General features: G+C 44.4%; 2 protein-coding genes across 8 annotated transcripts in view; one reads left to right on the forward strand and one right to left on the reverse strand.

The window, feature by feature from the left end:
* Positions 1–3,948, forward strand: part of ppp2r2bb (protein phosphatase 2, regulatory subunit B, beta b) — a 91,593-nt gene extending 87,645 nt beyond the window's left edge. For all 4 annotated transcript variants that reach the window (XM_041886597.2, XM_041886598.1, XM_041886596.2 and 1 more), the window contains exons 6-9: positions 239–403; positions 2,321–2,490; positions 2,714–2,805; positions 2,955–3,948. In XM_041886597.2, the coding sequence (XP_041742531.1) occupies positions 239–403; positions 2,321–2,490; positions 2,714–2,805; positions 2,955–3,234 (707 nt within the window). In that variant the 3' untranslated portion in view covers positions 3,235–3,948. The remainder of the gene's footprint in view (positions 1–238; positions 404–2,320; positions 2,491–2,713; positions 2,806–2,954) is intronic.
* Positions 3,949–5,199: 1,251 nt separating this feature from the next.
* LOC121574052 (transcription elongation regulator 1) lies at positions 5,200–26,092 on the reverse strand. 4 transcript variants are annotated; one of them, XM_041886603.2, is made up of 21 exons: positions 26,017–26,092; positions 25,056–25,281; positions 24,768–24,920; positions 18,946–19,204; positions 18,525–18,749; positions 15,552–15,614; positions 14,490–14,684; positions 14,252–14,358; positions 14,002–14,090; positions 13,723–13,886; positions 11,199–11,274; positions 10,076–10,214; positions 8,900–8,989; positions 8,529–8,647; positions 8,047–8,197; positions 7,651–7,815; positions 7,204–7,386; positions 6,743–6,922; positions 6,432–6,515; positions 6,218–6,318; positions 5,200–5,885 (listed from the first exon to the last, which is right to left on the reverse strand). In XM_041886603.2, the coding sequence occupies exons 1-21, from the start codon at positions 26,061–26,063 to the stop codon at positions 5,684–5,686; spliced, it is 3,018 nt and encodes a 1,005-aa protein (XP_041742537.2). In that variant the 5' UTR covers positions 26,064–26,092; the 3' UTR covers positions 5,200–5,683. The 4 variants fall into 4 exon arrangements, with proteins under 4 accessions (XP_041742537.2, XP_041742536.2, XP_041742535.2 ...); XM_041886602.2 differs by having other exon boundaries at positions 14,002–14,087; positions 18,525–18,764; XM_041886601.2 differs by having other exon boundaries at positions 18,525–18,764.
* Positions 26,093–27,210: the final 1,118 nt, after the last annotated feature.

Consider the following 27,210-nt stretch of genomic DNA (forward strand, 5'->3'; position numbering starts at 1 on the left):
TGTCATTTCCCTCTTCTGGACCAGTGCTGCTTTCTGCTTGTTTTAAGTCTTCTTTTTTCCTCACGCTGTTTTTTCTTTTCATTTTTTTGTGCTTACTCTGGCAACCTCTAAAGTAACTATTTGACAAGAGAAGGAAGGGACATCCCATAGCAACCCATTAAAGTCTCAAACTGTAAGCTGTGAATTGCATCAGTACTCCTCTATATGGTTGAGTTCCTTTACCCCCCCTCCACTTCAGACATTGTGGACATCAAGCCGGCTAATATGGAGGAGCTGACAGAGGTGATCACAGCAGCGGAGTTCCATCCCAACCAGTGTAACACCTTTGTCTACAGCAGCAGCAAGGGCTCCATCCGCCTGTGTGACATGAGGGCCTCAGCACTGTGTGACAACCACTCCAAATGTAAGGCTGCCTCTGCCGCACCCCAAACCACTCATATACTGTATATTGTCAGCAGGCTCCATGATAAGGGCCAGGGGTTTTTCCTGACCACATGAGTTGCCTAGGAAAAGCTCTGGGCTGAGTTGTCATAGGTCGTCAGGTCACATGATCAGGAAAAACTGTTAGCCTTAAGCACTGAGGCTATTGTAAGTTCGGAAGCCCCTATACCTCTATAACAGTCTCTCTACTCCTTTCTAATAGCTACTGTGCCACTAATTGTTAGTAATTTACTGCACAGTGATAATTAGTATTTGTATGATGGGATCCTGGCACAGTTGTTGGTAAATTAATTTATTGCATGCTACATTTTGTTGAATTTAACTAAGCTGCAGGTGGACATTTATCTGTGAGATATTATTGGAAAATAAGGTTGCTGAAGTGGAAATGGAAGAAAACAGAGAGCACTATGATGTCAAGGGGGATTTTATAGATTTTTTCCCGTCCTGTTGTTTTTTTTGGCATTTTTCCATGTACCGTAATTTTCGGACCATAAGCCGCGCCTTTTTTCCCATTTTTCGACCCTGCGGCTTATATAACGGTGCGGCTAATCTATGGATTTTTACAGCTAACGGCCACTAGAAAACCTCCTAAATCTATGGATTTTACAGGTTACAGTCCACCAACTTTAACTCTATGGGCTCTATGACCGGTCCGCGCCCCCCACCTTTAAGCGGCGGGCTCCAGCAGGAAAAGCTGGAGGCCGGAAAAGAGTGAGACAGGTAGCGCGCAAAAGTAAAAGTGGAACCTAGAGTGGTACGAGAGACAGAACGAGAGACAGAACGAGAGCAAGACAGACAGACATTACGAGAGCGAGACAGTTTGTCTCTTTCCCGACAATCCCCTCTGTGCACGAACCCTTACATATGGTAATTAAACATTAAAACACCTGTGGCTTATAGTCCAGTGCGGCTTATATATGTACACATCATTCAATATCATTCAATTTAGCTGCTGCGGCTTATACTCCGGTGCGCCTTATAGTGCGGAAAATACGGTACTAAGTTCTTTGTAAATGGTGGACCAGAAAGGATCCAGTGTGTATTCCTCCATGGCTCTGAGTTGATCCAAACACACAGTGATAGATGTTTCAAGGTCAGTCAAGGCTCTGTCCCTGAGCCCCAAATCATCCGTTTTCACCAGGATGAACATATTGACAGATCATAGACAGACAGGAGGTTATGCAGTGAGAACAGCCATATTATAAAATCCATTATTGGCACATATATCTTATGTTTAATATCTTAAATAAGCTCACAGTATTCAATTATTGACTGTTGAAAGCTGCATTTGCATTTCAAATCAATTATCAGCCTGTTTGAGTGGCCCAAGTGGATCGACTCATAAAATAGGAAAGAGAGATGATGAATTCCCAGAAGTGAATAATCAATTATTAATGATGTGTTTGCATTGCAAAATATGACTATGTTAATTACTTTTTTACTGAGAAATACATGTCTGCTAACATGAGAAATGGTTTTCTGTTTAGCAAATATTTATCAGTGAGATGTATTATTTCTCTCTTTTTCCTAGTTCATATTTAGCGGTTGTTTAGAAGAGCCAGCTAATGGCTTAAAGTAGCTGGTGCAGTGTGAAAGTGATTCATCAATCAACTGAAGCTGTAAGCCAGAGAGTTGCTTATCGGCCAGATGTTAATTTAATTTTTTACATTTTTTGTCATTTAGCAGACGCTCTTATCCAGAGCGACTTACAGGAGCAATTAGGGTTAAGTGCCTTGCTCAAGGGCACATCGACAGATTTTTCACCTAGTCGGCTCGGGGATTAGAACCAGCAACCTTTCGGTTACTGGCACAACGTTCTTACCCACTAAGCTACCTGCCGCCCTGCCACAGCTTGTTCCTCTGTCTGTTCCCCCTGCAGTCTTTGAGGAGCCAGAGGACCCCAGTAACCGCTCTTTCTTCTCCGAGATCATCTCCTCCATCTCAGATGTCAAGTTCAGCCACAGCGGGCGCTACCTGATGACACGGGACTACCTCACTGTCAAAGTGTGGGACCTCAACATGGAGAGCAAACCTCTGGAGACCTACCAGGTAGAGGATACCTCTCATTACAACACATACACTTTTCTGTATGTGTCAAGCTTGTTATGGACACCTTGATACACTGTAGATCATACATCGTTCTGAACATTTCTTAATATCGCTGGGTACAAAACAGAAAAATGCAATGGAAAATACCAGAGCCATATATATATCGAAACATATGGTTCTGGAAAATACATCTCAATTTATTTTCCCTTTTTCTCTCTTCCAGGTGCATGACTACCTGAGGAGTAAGCTGTGCTCCCTGTATGAGAATGACTGCATCTTCGACAAGTTTGAATGTGTCTGGAACGGGTCTGACAGGTCAGTGACAGCCACTGTATTAGGATTGGTGTGACTGGAGCTCTTCATACATTACATCAGTGTATCAATAGATAAGGTTGGATGAATGGGATTGATGTGTTGCAGCATCATCACTTTCTCTCCCCCCCCACACCCCACTCTCTCCACAGTGTGATCATGACCGGCTCCTACAACAACTTCTTCCGCATGTTTGACCGCAACACCAAGCGTGACGTGACCCTGGAGGCGTCGAGGGAGAACAGCAAGCCCCGGGCCATCCTGAAGCCCAGGAAGGTGTGTGTGGGAGGCAAGAGACGCAAGGATGAGATCAGTGTGGACAGCCTGGATTTCAGCAAGAAGATCCTGCACACTGCCTGGCACCCCTCTGAGAACATCATCGCCGTGGCCGCCACCAACAACCTGTACATATTCCAGGACAAGATCAACTAAGGTTGGAAGGACGAAGAGCAGAGCAGAGCAGCACAGACCGGCATAGCGCTCCCTGGCTGGCTGGCTACGCTCACCTGGGGACTGGGAGAGGGCCGCAAGGCTGGGAATCTCTGGCCGCACTGCAACTTGTGAAGAAGAGACACTGACAGCTTTGCAGCTTCCTCTCTCTCTCTCGATCTCGGAGACTTGCCGCCATGTTGTTGTAAATCCAGGGTTGCCCTCGGTTGCACCCAGAACATTGAGAACGATGGCTGTCAACGCCTATTTATTTAGATTTTTTTCTCCATTTTACAATTTTCTCCCTCAAAGTTGTTGCTGTAGTTTTGATGGATATGCACAGAAATGCAGGGATGATACTTTTATGTGTATGTTCCTTAGTAGAAACAGGAGTACTTTGCATTGGGGAGATGGAGATGAACTGAGAGACTGGCTCCACTAACTCACCCTTTGCATCCCTGAGATGATGACATGCTTAGATGCTGCTGAGATGGTATGAGCTTGACACCCTTTTACCTCTTCTCCTGCCCCCTCTGTATCTCTTAATTTATTAATTTATAATTTCTCTTCATGAAGGTTTCAAAACATACCTGCAGAGGAATGGATGGTGTTACTGGGTCGGATTGATTAAAACAATGTAGCAAGCTTTTTCTTCCAATTTTTTAAAATACATTTACAAAAATACAAAATGTATAATAAAAAAATGAGTAACCTAAATATTCATGACTTTTTATTATGGGCTCAGTGATCACAGGAACAGCTGAGAAAATGAATCTAAAATGTTTTCTCTTTAGCCCCGTTTATACCTGGTGCTAATGTGTCCTGATCCTGTCCATATTCTGATTGGGCCCACATTTTTAGACAGGTGTAGACAATTAAAATAACTATCTGTGATCCTCCTCCGGAGGTAGTTGTGGACAAATTGATTGGTTTGATGAACGCTCAGTGGGCAAAGCTGTGACATGTCAGTGGGCGGATTAACAGGTGAGTGAAATAAAAAAAGGCCTTTTAGGGAGGTAAACACAGTTTGTGACCCGCAAGGTTGCCAGTTCGAATCCCAGTTGTGACTTTCGTTTTCCAACCTTACCCAACTATCTTAACTAATCAAATTAACCTCCTAACTTTCTGACTGAACAGCTTTATATATGTGAAAAAACAAGGCTAGTACCCTTCCCCCTACTGGCACAGTGGACTAGGCACTGGGAAAGGGACCGGATGGTCACAGGTTCTAATCTTGCCAATCCCTTTTTTCAAAAAGGGTATATTTCAGCAGAATGCACATTTTTATTTTATGTTAAGAAACATGCCTCGAGTCAATGGTGCCATCATGTCGGGGACGATTTAAATGGTTTGATAATCCAGATCAGTTTACACTTGTAAGATATCTAGATACATTACAACGCATCCTCAGGAAGACCTGGGCCCAGTTTCCTAAAAGCATCTTAAGGCTAAGTTCATCATTGCAACCTTCGTGGGAGCGTTGTTAAATCTGAGCGGTTTCCCAAGACCATCATCATTAACGTTGCACTTTTAAAAAACGCTCGCAATCTAACACCTGCCTCGGACCACTTGTAGAACAGCTAAGTGTGTCGTTAATGCTTTTTTGCCTTGCCAAATAATTTTTTATGAAAGATTTGAATGGAGAAAGCTGATCCGAGAGCAGAGCTGCCTTTCTTTCGATCCTAGCAGTATTGTCACATGCTCCAACGACGTCTCTCTGCGTGGTGTTTTGGGAAACGCATAATACATCTTCGGCCGTTGTAGGAAAGCTGCATCGTTCAACACTCGTAAGCCTAAATTCCATTGCTATCGGGAAACCGGGCCTAGATCACAATCTGTTATTTTAATTGTCTAATCTGTGTGGGCACAATCGGAATGTGGAAAAGATCAGGACACATGTTAGCTCCAGGTATAAACAGGGCGTTTGGTAACAAAATCATTAAAACATTGACAGATCATAAGACTAGATTTTCAAAAAAATGTTGCTTTATTCCAGTAAAACATTTACAGAAACAGCAACCCATGAAAATTAAACCGCTTTGAGAAGAAGCATTCAAACTGTACTGCGAGTTGGTACATGTCAATGACACCCTCAAACAGTTACCAAGGCCTGCAATGCCTTGAGTCACAGAAACAGCAGAACTGATCATTTACATTGTCGTACATGTTGTAGGTTACTGCAGCAGATTGAAAACCACAGATGCATTACTATGCCTACCCTTTGACCATTCACCTTAGCCAAAGGTCAGATGTCAGGGGTCACAGAGAAGTGGCACATCATCAGGCCCTGTAGACAGGAGAGGAGAGCCACGATGGCCCTGCACTGCTTTTAATAAATACAGGGATGGATGTTCCAGGTTTACGACGAGGCATTACAACATTACAGTTTTAACACTGCACTAGGACAGGTGTAGGGCGGGTTCATGCTCTGGCTCTCTAGAAGTCTCCGTGGTCACTTGGTGGAGCGGCGCGTGGGCTCCGAGGCGGTGGGGGGAGGAGGGGGACCCCGGCGGTCCAGGTCCTCGATGTAGAACATGATGAGTTTACTCCTCTCCTCCGGGACACAGTCCAGCACCAGGTAACGCTTGTCGTTCTGCAGAACCTTCTCCACGTCCTTCAGGTGCTGGTCAGTCTCCTGGAGCAACTTCCGCGACCTGAGCGGAGGACAACATGGGTGGAAGCAGTCAGTGGAAAATAACGTGTTGGGAGAAACATGAATGTGGCTCTTGCCGATATCTTGTGACTACAGTACGACTACACCACAATTCAACAGGATAGGAGGAGTAAAGAGGCAGTGCAGATGAACCAACAGCACCTCCTGCTGGCGCAATATAGATCAAGCAATTGTTTGACTCTCCATTCTTAATTGTAAGTATAAATGGCATTAAAAAAAAAAACGACTTATGATAAATGTCAATTGAAACCTTATTCCCTCAGGTACCAGTGTAAAACATTTAATCTAGCCCATGTGTTCTCAAGCACCCACCTGTACGTGATGAACTTGGTCTCTTTCAGAAGCGTTCGGAAGTCAGCTTTGGCTGTGATGTACTTGTCTTTGATGTAGTCTTCAAACTCCCTCTGTTTTTTCTGAGATACAGAGAACACAAACCCCTCAGTGTTTCTGCCTGGTGTTAACTCAGTACATGGGTAGCTGACGTAACCAATAGCACCCGGTAACGTAAAGAGAAAAAAGGTCTTACTCTGTCACTACTGGAGAACTTGATACAGCGAGGGTCCTCTTTGATGATCTTCTTCACTTCCTTCCATGTGGTGGTCAGTGTGATCTGTGGCGAACAGTCATCAATAACAGCACTTACTACCAAGTCATTTGTCACAGGATTACACGCTATATCTGAATGACATGCATGGTCGGTGGTCTACAGTGCCGCCTCTATGTCAACAGCATGTTCATGCACAGATGGACTGCAGTGAGTTCCCATTTCACGCAGCCATGTCAGTGTACATATGCCCTGGAATGGAGTGTAACACCAGCCAAAACGTTGTCCCTCACCATGACGGTCTCGTCCAGTAGCTGCCTGAAGTGTTCCTTCTTCTTCTTGGAGAGCGCCTCCACGTGTTCGTTGAACAGTTTCTCCTTGTCATCTCTCTCCAGCAGAGAGGCAGACTCCCAGCGGTGGTCCTTACGCAGGTTACGTCGGGTGTCAGACCACGACGCGTCAGACGACCTCACCTGATCACAACACACACCAGCATTAGGATGTGGCACAGTTCTTTGTCCACATATTCACTGCACCACACAAGTCTGTGCATCAATGCATTCAAAAATAATTAGGTTACTTTTCGCACTCTTATCTGCCTGTTCACCCTTCAAACTATTCAGTGGTCATATCAAACTGGGCCTGATGTAAAACAATTTTTGGTTCACCCAAGTTCAACTAGCAATTGTAGTCCTATTTTTCTTATTCAGTGAACTAACTTCAGGTGTGTGTGTGAGAGACAGGGAGAGCTCACCATATCCGACATGAGGGCTCTGAAGTGCTGGATGGCTTCTTCCCTCTTGTGCTGCTCCCGTTCTCTGTCGATCTCCTTGGTCTGCTCAGAGCGGGCCTTCTGCACCTCGCGCTCCCTCTCCCTCAGACTGGCCTCTATCCTGGCGGCTCGCTCCATCTCCTTCTCCTTATCTGAGTCCATGTGCTGGCAGCAGAGAGAGAGAGAGACCGTCACACACACACACTCTGGCAGCATCATCATATACACACACACAGAGGCCTGCAATCATCACAGGCGGCATGACCGATGACAGCCATCACGTCAAAGTCCTAAACACCGCCTAACCGCACGCCAATGAATAGTGGGCTGGGTTAAATGCCAGAAGATGACACATTGCAAGCTGGAGTCAGTGTATGAATGAGCGGTGCAGGCAGCCTCTGAGCGAGGTGCCATGGCTGTTCCTCCCACCTTGGCCTGCTTGTCCACATACTGCTTGTAGAGTTCCTCTCTGGTGTTGGAGCTCTCCACAGCCTTGTAGCGGGGGTCTCCCTCCAGCTTGTCCTTCACCTTGCTCCAGCGCTGCCCACCGTCCAGGTGGTGGTCCCCAAGAAGTTCAAAGAAGTCCTGCTTCACCTGGGACAGACACGAGGGCAGACCAGGTTTATAAGAGGAACATACACACTTGGTCAGGTAGACATTCAACAACAACTTAAATGATTGTTCTAAAATGTTTTCACTTAAGAATTTAGGTATTTCTTCCAGGTTTCCCTAAGCACACAATCCAGGCAGCTAGGTTCTTGTCCAACACATTTCCTCAGGCTTCTGTATTCAGTGGGCCATGGGGGTTTCCAGTCCAGTGCTCACCTTCTCTCCTCTGTTCTTGGAGTCCTCCTTCTCTTTCTTCTTGAGAGCGGTCATGAACTCAATGAAGATGGCCTCCCGGTCCTTCATCTTCTCTATGGCCTTGAACCGTGGGTCCTTGGCGTGCTTGGAGGCAAACTCACTGAACGTTGTCCTGAAACAAACAAACACTCTTAGTTGTCCAAGAAACACTGACAATGCAAATGTACACCTGACAATAAATTAGTAATGAGTGCAACAGCCTGGTATACCAAGACAATGTATGCACTAATCAACTGCCTGGTATACCAAGACAATGTATGCACTAATCAAGTGCCTGGTATACCAAGACAATGTATGCACTAATCAACTGCCGGGTATACCAAGACAATGTATGCACTAATCAACTGCCGGGTATACCAAGACAATGTATTAACTAATCAACTGCCTGGTATACACCAAGTCGATGTTTGAACTAATGGGTGTTGTTTGTAGTGAGGTCTGACCTGGCAGTGAGCTTAGCATCCTCCATCATCTTCCTGAACTCGTCCTTAGACTGCATCAGCTTGTTCTTCTTCTCCTTCCTCTCCTCCTCAGCCCGGGTCTTCACATACTGGTCAAACACCTGCACAAGGCCAGCAGACACATGGAACAATAGTTAACCTAAATACAGACAGGCGTGGCAGGTAACCCCTTGGGAAATTCATACGTTACCTGTTATCAGGGCTCTGACCTTTCCCCCCAAAGTGAAACATAGCTCATATTACCATAATAACACAGAATATGGCAAAAAAAAATTTTTTTAAATACTTTTTAAAGAACTTGATTAATGTATAGATTAATTGATTCATTCATTCATTCTGTAAGTGTACAATACCTGCTTTCTCTCTTTGGGATTGAGCAGCAGATATCGCGGGTCAAAAACAATCTTGTGCAGCTCTTTCTCCCAGGTAGAGAATGCCGAGACCTGTGGGCATGGGGTTAAAGAGGGCATGAGACCAGGCCAATCAAGGTGGGCTTCAACAACATCCACATAACAATTTCATGTCATCAGTCAACTTATAATCCTTTGGTCGACCCCCATTAAATCTAAAAAGGGGCGGAATGAGTCAAGTTTTACTCCTCAAACTACTGGCACCCAAAGGAACAATGCAATATGAGCAGAGTAAGGCAATAAAGGTCTGCATCATGCCTGGTGGTGCCCATGGAAAAGGCTCCAGAGACCAGTTAGGCAGCGCCAATAAATCCCCTGCTAGGGTAGTTTAATTTGCTTTACAATCCAATTCTTTTTTTTTTATTTTATCGCTGCTTTGCATGAGTCAGTTACAATAAGCCTCTGTTGGGGAAGAACAGAAGCTGAACACATCTGTTTAGTCATATAGGATAGAAAAGTTGATACATAGTTCATATAATACATAAACAGAAGGTGAAGACAAGAAAGCTGATCCCAGATTAGAGACTATAATATGAAAACAGGCTATTATCTACTCTGCATGCCAGTTTGTAAACAAGGAACATTACGACTGTCATTGGCAGTGCAGGTCTGTAGACAAACATGGATCTGATGGATGTATTGGACAAACCTAACAGCTGAATTCTATTAAAAGCTAGAGTTAAAAACACAGCATATGGCATGAGTCATTTCGTAAAAAAAGAAAAATATGAAACTGGCACCGTTATGTACAATTAATAGATTAGACAATTTCTTCCCTACATAGAATAGTGAAATGTTAAATCCATAGCCTATCATTACAATTCAAATCAGACCATTATAGATGTGTATAACATTTTAAACCTAACTTTTTTTTATTTTTATTATTATTCTTTTTTTGTATTACCAAAGCAAAACATAAGCAGAAAAGTATTTGTCATTCAACTGAGCATAAGAGAGAGGACAGAGATAGAGGCAGGAGGGAGAGGAACAGGAATACAACAGTGCACCAAAGACAAGGAGAATTAACTGAAGAGTGTACCTTGGTGGGCTTCCATTCAGATTAATGTGTCTAACATTACAGAGCTGGTTACAGTATTGCGTTGGATTGAAGTGTTTTACCCCTCTCTTCAGCAGCATGTCCCTGAACTGTGTCATGCGGTTCTCCAGGGGCACGATGGCCCGCTCTCGGGCAGCCTTCAGCTCCGCCTCCATGGCTGCCTCTTTCTCAGAGTCCGCCTCTTTCATCACTTCCTCCTTCCTGCAAGCAGAGGGAACGCGTCAGGGGACCAGGCACACGGGGACAGGGGAGAGCTATAAGCACTTTGTGACATCTGCTGATGTAAAAAGGGCTTTATAAATACATTTGATTTGATGATAGATGGGGAGGTTAGGGGACTGGGGTGCAACTTGAGTTCTTTAAAATAGGGAAAGGATATGTTCTGCTCCGTTATCGCTATCCAGGTGGTTTGACTTGAAGAAATAGTGGAGAGGTGCACTATACTTGACTGTTCAATTATTGGCCATCTCTAACAAATGAGTGGACTCCAAATTATATATGGTAGGCTTTGCGTAGGTCCCATTAGGTTGGGAGGGGTAGGATTTGTCAAATAACTGACCACTGATATTCATTGTCATGGATTTGAATTCCGTTCCACAATCACATAAAGCTAGGGCGGGACGGGGCAGTGAGGTGAATTTCTTAATTTGCTGTTTCATTTGGGATCCTAAAGCAGTAGTTTTAGAAGCAAGGTGGTTACCTTGGAGGCCCATGTTGGCATCACCATGTGTTCTACAGGCCTTTTCCCTGAACAATAGTCTCCTGTGCAACAGGACCAGTGTTTGGGGTAGCAGGGAGAGGCAGGCTTGGAGGGCACTGATGGGAAACAGTGACTGATTGGGTAACCTGGACAGTGATTGATTGATTCACCACTTTAACAGACCCAGTGAAGACATAAATCAGACTTTACTAAGTCAGTGCAAGCTGGGTCAAAGACTACTTCCCACCAAAAGAGTCAAGTCCCTCCACCCCCACAGGAACAGATCCAACTAAAGCAATTTAGGGTTTGATGACCAAAAAAACGTAACCTTAAACTAACAATTTAGATTTTTAGCCAGAGTACATCATGGGTTTATTTGTACATGCTGTTTTATCTGTTCAGACAAGAGGAAGAATGACTGAGTGCCTCCTCATGCCTCTATTGGCCCGTGTTGGGCCCTTGGGTGGAGAGGACTGGGGACTTACTTCCTCTTCTTGGCCTTCACAGGCTCATCCTCCAGAGCTTCCTCTGCTGCCGCCTCCAGCTCCTCTTTGCTGATTCCTGAGGGAGCGATAAGTGATGGTAACATTATAAATGAGGCAATCCTCGTGAAAACCTACAGAGGCATGATGAGAAGGGCTGTGAAGGTTATGGAATCTTGGGTAATGAGTAATTGTCATGAGAATGGCCACGGCTATTGTCATAATTGTCATTTTTGTTGAAAAATGTTTTGAGCTTGTAATGCATCTTGTTAAATTAGCTAGGACATACAGTGTGGTCTGAAATGATTGACACTGTTGATACAGATGGGTAAAAATGACTGCATAAAATACATTCAAATACTGAGCTATATTGTATACTAAATAGTTTTTGGAAATTATTTTATGTTAATACAATTGCTCAGAGAGAGATTTTGTTTCAAAAGTAATAATTTTCTCCTCTCAAAAAGGTAGTGGAAAAACATTACTGACACCACTGTTTTCAATACCTCACCTTGTGAGGATAACGGCACTAAGTACTTTTCTAAAATGTTTTATGAGTGGGAGAAGACATTGGGAGGGATCTTAGACCATTCCTCCATTCAGAATCCTTCCACATCCTTGATCTGCGCTTATGGACTGCCCTCGTCATTTCAAACCACAGGTTTTCAATGGGTTTCCAGAGACTGAGATGAATTCAGATTTTTTGGGACAATTAACCATTTCTTTGTGGAATTCCATGTGTGCTTGGGGTTAATGTCTTGCTGAAAGAACCACTTGCGGCCAAGTTTTAGCCTCCTGGCAGAGGCAATCAGGTTTTTGGATAAAATATCCTGGTACAGGACCAGTGGAAGCAAAAAAAGGGCCCCAGGACCAGTGGAAGCAAAATACCCCCATAACATCAAAGATCCAGCACCATATTTTATAGTAGGTATGGGCTTCTTTTCTGGTCATGCATTCTCTCATTTTGACACCAATCCCCCCTCTGGTGTTCATGGCCAAAGAGCTCAATTTTCATGTAATTCAACAAATGTAAATGCCGGAAGTTTGCTAAACAGGACCCTGAACAGCTTCTAACCCCAAGCCATAAGGCTACCTTCATTGACCCTCGCTTGCACCGACTCCACACACACACACTGATCTCTCTCTGTGCATTCGGAAAGTATTCAGAGCCCTTGACTTTTTTCCACATTTTGTTACGTTACAGCCTTATTCTAAAAATGAACAACATGAAAAAATACTCAAAATATGTCCTTCTAGAAACCGAAAAGCTCTCAGTATAGGGATGCAGGTCTTTAGATGTTGTACATATGAAATTGTGTCATTCCAAACCTTATCCGCAACGCTATATTCCATTGAGTTGCATCTCGAGCGACACCTCTCTGTCCATTCTAGAAGCAGGCTACGCATAGAATGGAACAAGCTGGAGAGTGAAAACCGCTTGAGTCACACAAAATGGAATATAACCTTGCAGATAAAGTTTAATGACAATATAATGTGTACAACATCTAAAGAGCTGAATCACTGGACATATTTTGGTGTTTCTGGAGCATTTGTCACGTTTTTTCAGAGCCCCCCCCGTACTGCACAACGAGGATGAGGTAGTGACTCGCTGGTTGGGGTATGTTTCTCAAAAACAAGTGAAATTGCCAAATAAGTGTTTGGACCCTTCTATAACATGCCATTTACAAAAATAGAGATTTGGTTGTAAAAAAAACTACAGCCTCCTTTAAGGTCAACGGCATCATTAACTTTATCCAGTACCAGGATATTTTAGGGGGAAATCTGGTTGCCTTGGACGCAGGTGTATCTTCCAGCAAGACAATATCCCTAAGCACACATCAAAATCCACAAAGAAATGGTTAATTGGCCACAAAATCAACATTTTGCAATGTCTAAAGACTTCAACCCATTAAAAACCTGTGGTTTGAATTAAACAGGGCAGTCCATAAGCGCAGACAAAGGATATCAAGGATTCGGTATGGATGAAGGTCAAAGTTCCCTCCCAATGTGTTCTCATTTTAGAAAAAGCCTCAGGGTCGTTATCCTCGCAAGCTGATGATTTGAAAGGTATTGAAAACAGGGCTGTCAATTTTGATCCATATGTTGAGATCTTTAATTTTTTCTTTCTCTGAGCAATTGTTTTAGCATAAAATAATTTCACAATTTTTTGAGCATACAATATAGCTCAGTATATGATTTATTTTACACCAGTCATTTTTGCTCATCTTTATCAAGGGTGTCAATCATTTCGGACCCCATTGTACCTAATGAATACAACACAGCTTTGGTGAAACCCCTGTCTCAAAAAAATAAATTATTGACCGCTTGGAACTTTTGAAAATTAAACTTCCCCTCCCGACTGTGCCGTTCAGCTCGTAAAATGGATTACCAATTTTACCAACCTCATGTAAAAATGTAAAACTGCTATTGGGTAAACTGTATATACTTGAATATAAAGTTGAATCCCACCTTCTCCTAAAATGAATGCAGTAAGACCAGCAACAAAATGTGGGGTGTGTGTTTGTACCCAGCTTCCTGGTGGCGTCCTCCAGGCCTCTCTTGTGAGGTGGTTCCTGGATATTCTTGTCAACGTCGGCCCGCCCCACCAGCTCATCTGGCCGGTCCCACATGGAGAGACGCGTGGTGGGGTTGTAGTAGAAAACACGCTCGTCACCGGTCCACACAATACACCTATACACACACACACACACACACACACGTTCAATAGGGCACCAGGGCAGGAGAGTGATGAAAGTTCAGCCTCATACAACAGCACATAGCTCAATCACCATCAGTGGGTACATACCAGGGAGTGCCAGGGATAGGGTTAGTGGCCACTGGCTTGGCTTTCTGTGCTGTTTTCTCCTCTTCAGTCATCTCCTCCTCCTTAACCTCCTCAATGAAAGGAAAACAACTGTTAAGCTGTATTCTTCAAAATTATCCACCTTCTCAAATTATAAAATGTAAGGCTATGGAAATGCTGTGGATGTAAAAAGGGCTTTTCATTGTTTGCTGCCACCTTTCTGACTTCTAGACCGCTTCAGCTCTCCTCTTACCTCTTTTCCCTCATTAGGGGGTTCTATTTTGGCCTCCTCGTCCTCCAGCTCCATGGCCTCCTCCTCCAGGGCTTGCTGCCTCTCTTTGGCCTTCTCTGCCGCTCTCTCTACAGGAGGGGAAACTCACACACATTAGACATGCAACATCTCACACACAGATATGCAACATTTAAATATCACTAACCAGTCCAGGAAGAATGATAGCTGGTTGGAGAGACCCAAGCTTTAAATAGCCAACCTTTCTCCCGTAGTTCCTGGGGCTTATCCCAGGTGGACTCCAGTGTGCGGTTGTTGTAGTAGTACGTTTTCCCATCGACCGTTTTGTACTCGGACCACTCTGGGAGCTGGAGGCCTGCTAAGGCGGGCGCCGCCAGGGCCAACTGAGGGTGGTGCATCATGGGAACAAGGGGAGGGGCCATGCCGGGCAGCATACCTGTAGAAGGTGAAATACACACAGAATACTTCTAAAGACATTCCGCTCTGATAACGCCAAACATACAGCACGGGAGGGTTAGCTGAAAAGAGGCAGTGTTGATGACATCATTGCTAGTGCTTGTGTCTCTTATTCTTAAAATATATTGAGGATGGATAGAGTCCATAAGAATTCACCTGAAATATAAAAAAGGTCTTAGGTCAAACAATTACACCTAATTCTCAAAGTGTAAAGAAAGGACCTTCCCTGGTTAGTCACACAGGTAACATCTAAACTGAGCCACTGAGATGTTAACAAAAATACACAAAAGGCATGCCACAAGAAGAAAATGATTATCAAATGACCATACATTAACGTGAATTTCATCTACTGAATGGAAAATAACTTCACCAAAAAGAAGTGCGCTGCTTGTTAAAACAAGGTCCAATACTCCTTTGTCACGGTTTACAAAATAAAATTACAACTCTGATCTTAGAAACATTTTAACCTGCTAAAGTAGTCTAGCTAAAACCAACAGTATAACAGCGACATTACTGATGCAAGTCTACAATGCAGTTATGTCCAACAAGACTTCACACTGATGCCAAATATCAATTGGTTGTTTATCACAATTACAAGGGCAGAGATGTCTCTGTCCGTAATCTCCTCGAAAAAAGCATCAGAACTTTATAGTTTAAACAAGACAGAAAGTCCTAAAACGTCTAACTCACTAATGTTGAAGAAATATGAAGGAAAAAGATACGACAGCAATACTTCACATTGTTTGGCAGTGCCTAAGTGGTAAAAAAATAATAAGCATCATTTTCACAACACATCACTAACATGCCATCTAACAGAATACTGACTGGAGACGTTTGAAAGAATTACCGTTATTGTTGGGGGAGACTGTCTTTATATAGGGAGCGCCTACTATCTGCATCATTGCTACACCTGCAAGAACGGACAAGCAAGCAAGCATGTTGTTGGGACACAGGAGAAGAGGTGCCAGGTGCCATGGCAAGGCAGACAACTATTGACACAATACATTTAAAAACTAGGCCCACAACCATTATATGACTTTGATAAAACCACATTAGTATTATCTTCCTGGCAACAACCAGATGGATGAATAACGTGCTAATTTGGTCATGTAGATGGGCAGAGGATTGAACTAAAAATGTTGTTAACATTTTTATATTTAAATTAATTTAAGAATGAAGAGTGAGTCGTCTAAAATGAACGGCCTCTTTCCTTATAAGACGGTGTGTCAAAAGCCTTTGAATTTGCTGCTGCATTTGTTCTCCAGATGCCTACATGACCCTTTTCTGAACTTGAGCAATGCTGCCATCTACAGGACTGCAAGTGACTTGTTTCTGCAATAATTACAGTGCAAGAAAAAACTAACTGAACAAAAACATAAAACGCAACCTGCAACAATTTCAAAGATTTTACAGAATGACAGTTCATATAAAGGACATCAGTCAGTTGAAATCAATTAATTAGGCCCTAATCTATGGATTTCACATGACTGGGAATACAGATATGCATCTGTTGGTCATAGATACCTTAAAGAAAAGGTAGGGGTGTGGATCAGAAAACAAGTCAGTATCTGGTGTGACCACCATTTGCCTCACGCAGCGTGACATCTCCTTCGCATAGAGTTGATCAGGCTGTTGATTGTGGCCTGTGGAATGTTGTCCCACTCCTCTTCAATAGCTGTGTGAAGTTGCTGGATATTGGCGGGAACTGGAACACGCTGTTGTACACGTCAAACCAGAGCATCCCAAACATGCTAAATGGGTGACATGTCTGGTGAGTATGCAGGCCATGGAAGAACTGGGACATTTTCAACTTCCAGGAATTTTGTACAGATCCTTGCGACATGAGGCCGTGCGTTATCATGCTGAAACATGAGGTGATGGCAGCGGATGAATGGCACGACAATGGGCCTCAGGATCTTGTCCCGGTATCTATGTGCATTCAAATTGCCATAGATAAAATGCAATTGTGTTCGTTGTCCGTAGCTTATGCCTTCCCATTACATAACCCAACCGCCACCATGTGGCACTCTGTTGAAAATGTTGACATAAGCAAAACGCTCGCCCACATGACACCATACACGTACGTGGTCTGCGGTTGTGAAGCTGGTTGGAGGTACTGCCAAATTCTCTAAAACAACATTGGGAGGCGGCTTATGGTAGAGAAATTAACATTCAATTATCTGGCAACAGCTCTAGTGGACATTCCTGCAGTCAGCATGACAATTGCACACTCCCTCAACTTGAGACATCTGTGGCATTGTGTTGTGTGACAAACTTGCACATTTTAGTGAACTGTTATTGTACCCAGCACAAGGTGCACCTGTGTAATGATCATGCTGTTTAATCAGCTTCACCTGTCAGGTGGATGATTATCTTGGCAGAGGATAAATGCTCACTAACAGGGATGTAAACCAATTTGTGCACAAAATTTGAGCGAAAAAGCCTTTTGTGCATATGGAACATTTCTGGGATATTTTATTTCAGCTAATGATAAATGGGACCAACACTTAACATATTGCGTTTATATTTTTGTTCAGTGTAAAATGATGTCATGTTGTTAGGTAGCCAATATGTGACTGCAACTGGCATTGCCAATGTTGCTAGCTAGCTAGCAAGATGTTAGAATAATTTAATTCCCCCCTCACCGTGCTGTAACTAACGTTACCCCATACTCCTGCCAGTGCCAGCCATTTATTTAGCTTGCTTACGTTAGCAAGCTAAACGGTTAGCGTCGTCGCTAGCATAACAGGCTAGCTAGCTTAATTCCTACCTTGCTTGCCATAATAATAAGCCATTTAGCAGACAATTTTTATCCAAAGCGAAAGTTAGTGAGTGCATACATTATTACTGGCCCCCCGTGGGAATCGAACCCACAACCCTGGCGTTGCAAACGCCATGCTCTACCAACTGAGCTACATCCCTGCTGGCCATTCCCTCCCCTACCCTGGACGACGCTGGGCCAATTGTGCGCCGCCCCATGAGTCTCCCGGTCGCGGCCGGCTAGTATGGGTGGTCCTGGGGATCGAACCCACTACCCTGGCGTTGACTATTTGCTAGCTAGCTAACCAAACAAACCAGACATGTTTGATATGATGTAGCTAGCTAGCTTTCAATACAACCTGGCCAGCTAAAATTGCTGCTAGCGCATGTTAGCTAGTTGCTTGCTTGTTTCAACTCGGATTTACTAGCTAACGTTAGGTAGCTAGCATTTGAGGGCTGACTGTTCTCAAAAGTTTGCGTAGAGCAAAAATGAATGAAGGATCCAGCTATGGTGGAATTTGTGTCATGTCTGTCTACTGCAGTAATGCTTGTCTATGTGCTAGCTAAGAGCAACGAGCCCAGACAAGCCAGCTAAATGTCGTGTCAGCATTCAGCAGTAATCAGCTTGGTGGTTGTATAGTAACGGCGTCACCAGCCCAAATTCTAATCGAGCTGGCACCAGTTGTGAAACTGGGCTGCACTGGCCCGGGTTTCCCTCGACCCAGCTTGAATTTGAGAATTCCATTCGAACCAGCTCGAATTTGGCCCTAATTTTAAGTGCCAGAGGAAACATTTCAAGAATAATAAAAAACAAAGTAGAAACACAAGTTGAATTGATATGCCTAATTATCACTCCAGCCTTGACCAAGACCATTCTACCTCTACAATAATTGTTTTAACCTATCACTTTTACGGGAGATTAAAATAAGAGACCTAAAATTAAGATGACAAAGAAATGAAGAGATGACACATGACAAAGTATGGAAACAGGTGGAGAGGCAGTAATGTTAAAAAGGGTTAAGGGGGGGTTGGGATGAGGAGTGAGCTTATCATGTCTTACCGGGCAGTGGGATGTGCATGCCTGGTAGAGGCACTCTGAAGGGGTGCATGACCCCTGGGGGGAAGCCTGGGATAGTGGCCGTGTGAGGCTGGGACATGGCGTGGTGGGACAGGCCAGTCGGGAGACTCTGGGGCAGCAGGGACATGGTCTGGACTGGTGTCACCGAGGCTGGCACGGTGGCTACACTGATGGTCACTGCAACACTGGAGGGGACAGGCTGCAGATCTGTAGCAGCAGAAGCTGGACAAAGACCAGCAGAGAGTTACAACACACAGTCTGGTCATATAGTAAAACTAACCATAGGCAAGCAGAAAACAACCCATTACCAACTTTGTGAACTTCACCAAATCAGGTCAGACCTGTCTAAAGCCAAATGCTTCTTGATGGGATCCAGATGTCCCTCTACCATTTATGTACTCACTAGCAACGGTCTGGGACACGGTGGTGGTGGTGGTGTTGGAGACTGGGCTGGTGGTCATGGTGCTGGATGGGGAGGGGGCCTGTGTGGACACTGGGGAGGGTATGGCAGCTGCAGTGCTGGCAGCTGTGATGCTACTGGAGGAGGCTCCTGTTCCAGCCGGGGTCACCATAACAGGGTTGAGCTCTGACTGCTGGATCACCTTCACCCCCTCAGGTTTGCTCCAGGCTGACTCTCGAGTCCTGGCATTGTAGTAGTACGCCTAGGGGGAAGGGTAGGAGGACATAGACGGGTTAGCTTACAACGTCAACATTTTTTTTATAAAAATGTCACGAAAACAATGTGCACGCTTCAATGGAGCAGAAGTCTATGCGGTGTTGGGATTCTGGGATGGCCAGATAGCTGGCAACAATGACAAGAAGCTGCCATGTGGGGAATCTTAGGTAGCTTGTTTCAGCTAGTTGTATCTTGTTCTTGATACAAATCAAATGTATTTGTCACATACACATGGTTAGCAGATGTTATTGTGAGCGTAGCAAAATGATTGTGCTTCTAGTCCCGACAGTGCAGCCATATCTAGCAAGTAATATCTAACAGTTCTACAACAAAAACCTAATACACACAAATCTAAGTAAAGGAATGGAATAAGAATATACTGTTGAAGGCCCCGTGTAGCTCAGTTGGTAGAGCATGGCGCTTGCAACGCCAGGGTTGTGGGATCGTTTCCCACGGGGGGCCAGTATGAAAATGTATGCACTCACTAACTAAGTCGCTCTGGATAAGAGCGTCTGCTAAATGACTAAAATGTAAATGTAAGTGGGAAGTTTACATACACCTTAGCTAAATACATTTAAACTCCGTTTTTCACAATTCCTGACATTTAATCCTAGTAAAAATTCCCTGTCTTAGGTCAGTTAGGATCACCACTTTATTTTAAGAATGTGAAATGTCAGAATAATAGTAGAGAGAATGATTTATTTTTGCTTTTATTTCTTTCATCACATTCCCAGTGGGTCAGAAGTTTACATACACTCAATTAGTATTTGGTAGCGTTGCCTTTAAATTGTTTAACTTGGGTCAAACGTTTTGGGTAGCCTTCCACAAGCTTCCCACAATAAGTTGGTTGAATTTTAGCCCATTCCTCCTGACAGAGCTAGTGTAACTGAGTCAGGTTTGTAGGCTTCCTTGCTCGCACACACTTTTTCAGTTCTGCCCACAAATGTTCTATAGGATTGAGGTCAGGGCTTTGTGATGGCCACTCCAATACCTTGACTTTGTTGTCCTTATGCCATTTTGCCACAACTTTGGAAGTATGCTTGGGGTCATCGTCCATTTGGAAGACCCATTTGTGACCAAGCTTTAACTTCCTGACTGAGATGTTGCTTCAATATATCCAAATAATTTTCCTTCCTCATGATGCCATCTATTTTGTGAAGTGCACCAGTCCCTCCTGCAGCAAAGCACCCCCACAGCATGATGATGCCACCCCCGTGCTTCACGGTTGGGATGGTGTTCTTCGTCTTGCAAGCATTCCCCCCTTTTCCTCCAAACGTGGCTGGTTTTCCTTTTGTAGTCAGTGATTGTCTGTAGACCCTGCCACATAGGTCTCGTGTCGGAGCCGTTGAATTGCGACTCCACTTTGTCTCTATACTGATGTTTTGCCTGTTTAATTGCCTTGCGGAGTGAATAGCTACACTGTTTGTATTCTGCCATATTCCCAGTTCCCATTTCAGTTTTGCGCGAATGCTGCCATCTATCCACGGTTTCTGGATAGGGTAGGTTTTAATAGTCACAGTGGGCACAACATCTCCTATACACTTCCTGATAAACTCAGTCACCGTTTCAGTGTATTTGTCTAAATTATTTTCGCAAGCTACCCGGGAACATACAGTGAGGGAAAAAAGTATTTGATCCCCTGCTGATTTTGTACGTTTGCCCACTGACAAAGAAATTATCAGTCTATAATTTTAATGGTAGGTTTATTTGAACAGTGAGAGACAGAATAACAACAAAAAAATCCAGAAAAAAACTAATGTCAAAAATGTTATAAATTGATTTGCATTTTAATGAGGGAAATAAGTATTTGACCAACTCTCAATCAGAAAGATTTCTGGCTCCCAGGTGTCTTTTATACAGGTAACGAGCTGAGATTAGGAGCACACTCTTAAAGGGAGTGCTCCTAATCTCAGCTTGTTACCTGTATAAAATACACCTGTCCACAGAAGCAATCAATCAATCAGATTCCAAACTCTCCAACATGGCCAAGACCAAAGAGCTCTCCAAGGATGTCAGGGACAAGATTGTAGACCTACACAAGGCTGGAATGGGTTACAAGACCATCGCCAAGCAGCTTGGTGAGAAGGTGACAACAGTTGATGCGATTATTCGCAAATGGAAGAAACACAAAAGACCTGTCAATCTCCCTCGGCCTGGGGCTCCATGCAAGATCTCACCTCGTGGAGTTGCAATGATCATGAGAACGGTGAGGAATCAGCCCAAAACTACACGGGAGGATCTTGTCAATGATCTCAAGGCAGCTGGGACCATAGTCACCAAGAAAACAATTGGTAACACACTACGCCGTGAAGGACTGAAATCCTGCAGCGCCCGCAAGGTCCCCCTGCTCAAGAAAGCACATATACAGGGTTGTCTGAAGTTTGCCAATGAACATCTGAATGATTCAGAGGAGACCCCAAGAACACCATCCCCACTGTCAAACATGGAGGTGGAAACATTATGCTTTGGGGGTGTTTTTCTGCTAAGGGGACAGGACAACTTCACCGCATCAAAGGGACGATTGACGGGGCCATGTACCGTCAAATCTTGGGTGAGAACCTCCTTCCCTCAGCCAGGGCATTGAAAATGGGTTGTGGATGGGTATTCCAGCATGACAATGACCCAAAACACACGGCCAAGGCAACAAAGGAGTGGCTCAAGAAGAAGCACATTAAGGTCTTGGAGTGGCCTAGCCAGTCTCCAGACCTTAATCCCATAGAAAATCTGTGGAGGGAGCTGAAGGTTCGAGTTGCAAAACGTCAGGCTCGAAACCTTAATGACTTGGAGAAGATCTGCAAAGAGGAGTGGTACAAAATCCCTCCTGAGATGTGTGCAAACCTGGTGGCCAACTACAAGAAACGTCTGACCTCTGATTGCCAACAAGGGTTTTGCCACCAAGTACTAAGTCATGTTTTCCAGAGGGGTCAAATACTTATTTCCCTCATTAAAATGCAAATCAATTTCTAACATTTTTGACATGCGTTTTTCTGGATTTTGTTGTTGTTGTTGTTCTGTCTCTCACCGTTCAAATAAACCTACCATTAAAATTAGACTGATCATTTCTTTGTCAGTGGGCAAACGTACAAAATCAGCAGGGGATCAAATACTTTTTTCCCCTCACTGTATCCCAGTTTGCGTGATCAAAACAATCTTGAAGCGTGGATTCCGATTGGTCAGACCAGCGTTGAATAGTCCTTAGCACGTTTACTTATTTTTTGTGTTTCTGCCTATATGAAGGGAGGAGCAAAATGGAGTTGTGGTCAGATTTGCCGAAAGGAGGGCGGGGGAGGGCCTAATAAGTATCCCGGAAGTTCAAATAGCAATGTTCGAGAATTTTAGCAGCCCGAGTACAACAGTCGATAGAACTTCGGCAGCCTAGTCCTCTAATTTGCTTTGTTAAAATCCCCACCTACAATAATTGCAGCCTCAGGATATGTGGTTTCCAGTTTGCATAAAGTCCAGTGAAGTTCTTTGAGGGCCGTCGTGGTATCGGCTTGGGGGGGAATATACACGGCCGTGACTATAACCGATGAAAATTCTCTTGGGAGATAATACGGTCGGCATTTGCTTGTGAGGTATTCTAGGTCGGGTGAACAAAAGGACTTGAGTTCCTGTATGTTACTACAATTACACCATGAGTCGTTAATCATGAAACACACACCTCCGCCCTTCTGCTTCCCGGAGAGATATTTATTTCTGTCTGCGCAATGGACTGAGAACCCATCTGGCTGGACCGATTTTGACAGAATATCACGAGAGAGCCATGTTTCCGTGAAACAAAGTATGTTACAGGCCCTGATGTCTCTCTGGAAATAAATCCTTGCCCTGAGCTCGTCGACTTTGTTATTCAAAGACTGAACATTAGCGAGTAATATACTTGGAAGCGGTGGGTGGTGTGCGCGCCTCCTAAGTCGAACCAGCAGGCCGCTCCGAGTGCCTCTCCTCCGCCGGCGATGTTTTGGGTCAGCCGCTGGAATCAGTTCAATTGCCCTGGGGAGAGCAAACAAAGGATCTGCTTCGGGAAAGTCGTATTCCTGGTCGTAATGCTGGTAGTTCTGGTGAGTTACCGCCGCTCTGATATCCAATAGTTTTTCCCGGCTGTATGTAATGATACAAAAACACTGAGCTAATAATGTAAAAAAAAAAACATAACAAAAAAAAAATTACGCAAAGTTTCCTAAGAGCTAGTTGCGAGGCCGCCATCTTCGTCGGCGCCAGGTGTAACTCCCGGAAACCCTAGACCCACTCCAATTTGCATACCGCCCCAACAGATGACGCAATCTCAATCGCACTCCACACTGCCCTGGTAGGACTGATCACCGACAACGATGAGACAGCCTATAGGGAAGAGGTCAGAGACCTGGCAGTGTGGTGCCAGGACAACAACCTCTCCCTCAACGTGAGCAAGACAAAGGAGATGATCGTGGACTACAGGAAAAGGAGGGCTGAACACACCCCCATGGAGTGGGTCGAGAATTTCAAGTTCCTTGCTGTCCACATCACCAACAAACAATCACGGTCCAAACACACCAAGAAAGTCATGAAGAGGGCACGACAACGCCTTTTCCCCCTCAGGAGACTGAAAAGATTTGGCATGGGTCCTCAGATCCTCAAAAAGTTCTACAACTGCACCATCGAGAGCATCCTGACCGGTTGCATCACCGCCTGGTATGGCAACTGCTCAGCATCCGACCGTAAGGTGCTACAGAGGGTATTGTGTACTGCCCAGTAAATCACTTGGGCCAAGCTTCCTGCCATCCAGGACCTATATACTAGGTGCCGTCAGAGGAAGGCCCAAAAATGTGCAACAAACTCCAGTCACCCAAGTCATAGACTGTTCTCTCTGCTACCGCAAGGCAAGCGGTACCGGAGCGCCAAGTCTAGGTCCAAAAGGCTCCTTAACAGCTTCTACCCCCAAGCCATAAGACTGCTGAACAATTAATGAAATGGCCACCTGGACTATTTGCATTGACCCCCCCTTTTTACACTAATGCTACTTGCTGTTTATCTATGCATAGGCACTTTACCCCTACCTACGTGTACAAATTACCTCGACTAACCTGTACCCCCGCACATTGACTCGGTACCCCCTGTATATAGCCTCATTTGTTATTTTATTGTGTTACTTTTTATTATTTTTTACTTTATTTACTTAAAACTGCATTGTTGGTTAAGGGCTTGCAAGTAAGCATTTCACAGTAAGGTCTACACCGGTTGTATTCGGCGCATGTGACAAATGACATTTGATTTGATTTGGTCTGATGTCATGTCTACGCTAATATGGCAAAAAAATCGCTAGTTAGCTAATAAACACTAACAATTATTTGAGAGACTAAATGCCCATTATGAAAATCTATTTATGTTTTCAATAAACATTGGAGAAGAAATGTAGTTTACATGTCAACAATCTAAGCCAACCCAGTGTGTTTCGCACGCGTCAGTTTTGTTGCTAAACAACCACCTATCTATAACTTATGAGGGAAACGCAGGAAAATATTCATTCCGGTAGGTTGAAATATTAGAGAACAATGTAAAAGGCCATTCTTTACCTTTCCCTCCGGTGTCTTGTTCTCCACCCAGATCTCATCAGCAGGGGGCAGAGTAGGAGCTCCAGCTCCTGGTACTGGGGGCATTCCAGGGGGGAATAGCATCCCTGGGGGTGGGGGCATGCCGCCCATCGGAGGGGGCATGAAAGGAGGTCTCTGAAAAACATTTAAATTTCAAGCATTTTATACAAACTGTGCAGTCTCTGATGTTCTGGCTCTCAATGCTTTCATACTATAGAATAGATGGGCTAAATGTTTTTAAAAATATCCTCGCATCACTGGCAGGAGTACCTGTAGGTGAGGGGGTCCGAGCTGCGGGGGCATGCCTCCTGGTGGGGGTATGGGTGGCATGCTAGGGTCAAATGGTGGGCGCCCAAATGGTGGCCCCCGTGGCGGGGGCCCTCTCATCATACCGAAAGGGGGAGGCGGGGGTCTGAGAAGTGGGGGTGGACCACGCATCACTGGGGTTGGAGGAGGAGCAGGGCCGCGGAAACGCAACGTCTGCTGCTGCGTCATCCTAGAAACAACCCAAATGGACCTGCCTCATGAACCAAATCAAAATCTACACATCTAGTATATTTTACTCGCTAGCTATTCTACTCGTTCAGGTTATTGTTTGCAGCAACAGGCTAGTATCTCAAAATCATAATTCATGTTATCACGTTAGCTAATTATAGTAGCTAGCCTATTACTTATATTACGCGGTCTAGCTAACTATCAATCGCTTGATGATTGTAGCTACATTTGCCAGTTTCACTGGCTAGCTACATAAATTGCCAATCCGCCAAGGAACAGTAACTAGTGAATGTGTACGCTGGCTAGTTAGCTAATGTAGCTACTCTAGGCTAGGTAACTAACGTTGGCTAATGTTATGCCATTCAAATCGACGCACTGTCTGAACGCCCAGCTAACAAGCCATTTCAGAAACAATCGTCCGTGTCTATCTAACTAGCTATTAGGTAGTTTATGTTCTAACTGGTTTGCTTAACTCGACGCATAACATCATAGTTCAGCAAAATATACGATGAGTCAGGAGGGTGTCTAGCTAGCTAACGTTACGAGGCTATAATGTTAGCAACTACGTTAACTAGCGTGGCCACATTGAACAGTCAGCGGCTGCACCGAATGCACTCGCGAGCGCATGTAAGAAATCACTGGGAGGCCACTTTCACATTAATGTCAAGTTGACAACCGTTGCAAACATTATTTATCACAAATATCAATCACTTGGGTTTATTCGCTATCGCCTCACCTGTTGTCGTTAAAACCAATACTTTCACCGTCTCCGTGGTCCGCCATTACAGGGAAATGGAACGATTCTTCCTGGAAACGCCTCCTGACATAGACTTGTACACCGCATTGGCCAAATGGCCTGTCAATCATCAAATTAAATCGTATTTGTCACATGCGCAGAATACAACAGGTCTAGACCTTACTGTGAAATGCTTACTTAAAAGCCCTTAACCAACAATGCAGTTCAAGAAATAGAGTTAAGAAAATATTTACTAAATAAACTAAAGTAAAAAATAAAAAGTAACACAGTAAAATAACGATACCGAGGCTATATACAGGGGGTACCAGTACATTTTAGACATTTAGCAGACGCTCTTATCCAGAGCGACTTAGTTAGTGAGTGCATACCTTTTTTTCTCCATACTGGCCCCCCGTGGGAAACGAACCCACAACCCTAGCGTTGCAAGCGCCATGCTCTACCAACTGAACTACACAGGGCCGAGTCAATTTGCAGGGGTACAGGTTAGTCGAGGTAATTTGTACATGTAGGTAGGGGTAAAGTGACTGTGCATAGATAATAAACAGCGAGTATCAGCAGTGTAAAAACAAAGAGGGGGGAGGGAGGGTGTCAATGTAAATAGTCTGGGTGGCCATTTGATTAATTGTTCAGCAGTCTTATGGCTTGGGGGTAGAAGCTGTTAAGGAGCTGTTAAGGAGCATTTCTCTCTGCTACCGCACGGCAAGCGGTAGCAGAGAGAACAGTCTATGACTTGGGTGACTGGAGTCTTTGACAATTTTTTGGGCCTTCCTCTGACACCGCCTAGTATATAGGTCCTGGATGGCAGGAAGCTTAGTCCCAGTGATGTACTGGGCTGTACGCACTACCCTCTGTAGTGCCTTACGGTCAGATGCAGAGCAGTTGCCATACCAGGAGGTGATGCAACCGGTCAGGATGCTCTCGATGGTGCAGCTGTAGAACTTTTTGAGGATCTGGGGACCCATGCCAAATCTTTTCAGTTTCCTGAGGGGGAAAGGTGTTGTCGTGCCCTCTTCACGACTGTCTTGGTGTGTTTGGACCATAATAGTTTGTTGGTGATGTGGACACCAAGGACCTTGGAGCTCTCGACCCACTCCACTACAGCCCCGTCGTGTACGTCCCTCCTTTTCCTGTAGTCCACGATCAGCTCCTTTGTCTTGCTCACGTTGACGGAGA

The sequence above is a fragment of the Coregonus clupeaformis genome, chromosome 9 (genome assembly GCF_020615455.1).
Source record: "Coregonus clupeaformis isolate EN_2021a chromosome 9, ASM2061545v1, whole genome shotgun sequence".
NCBI classification, from domain to species: Eukaryota; Metazoa; Chordata; class Actinopteri; order Salmoniformes; family Salmonidae; genus Coregonus; species Coregonus clupeaformis.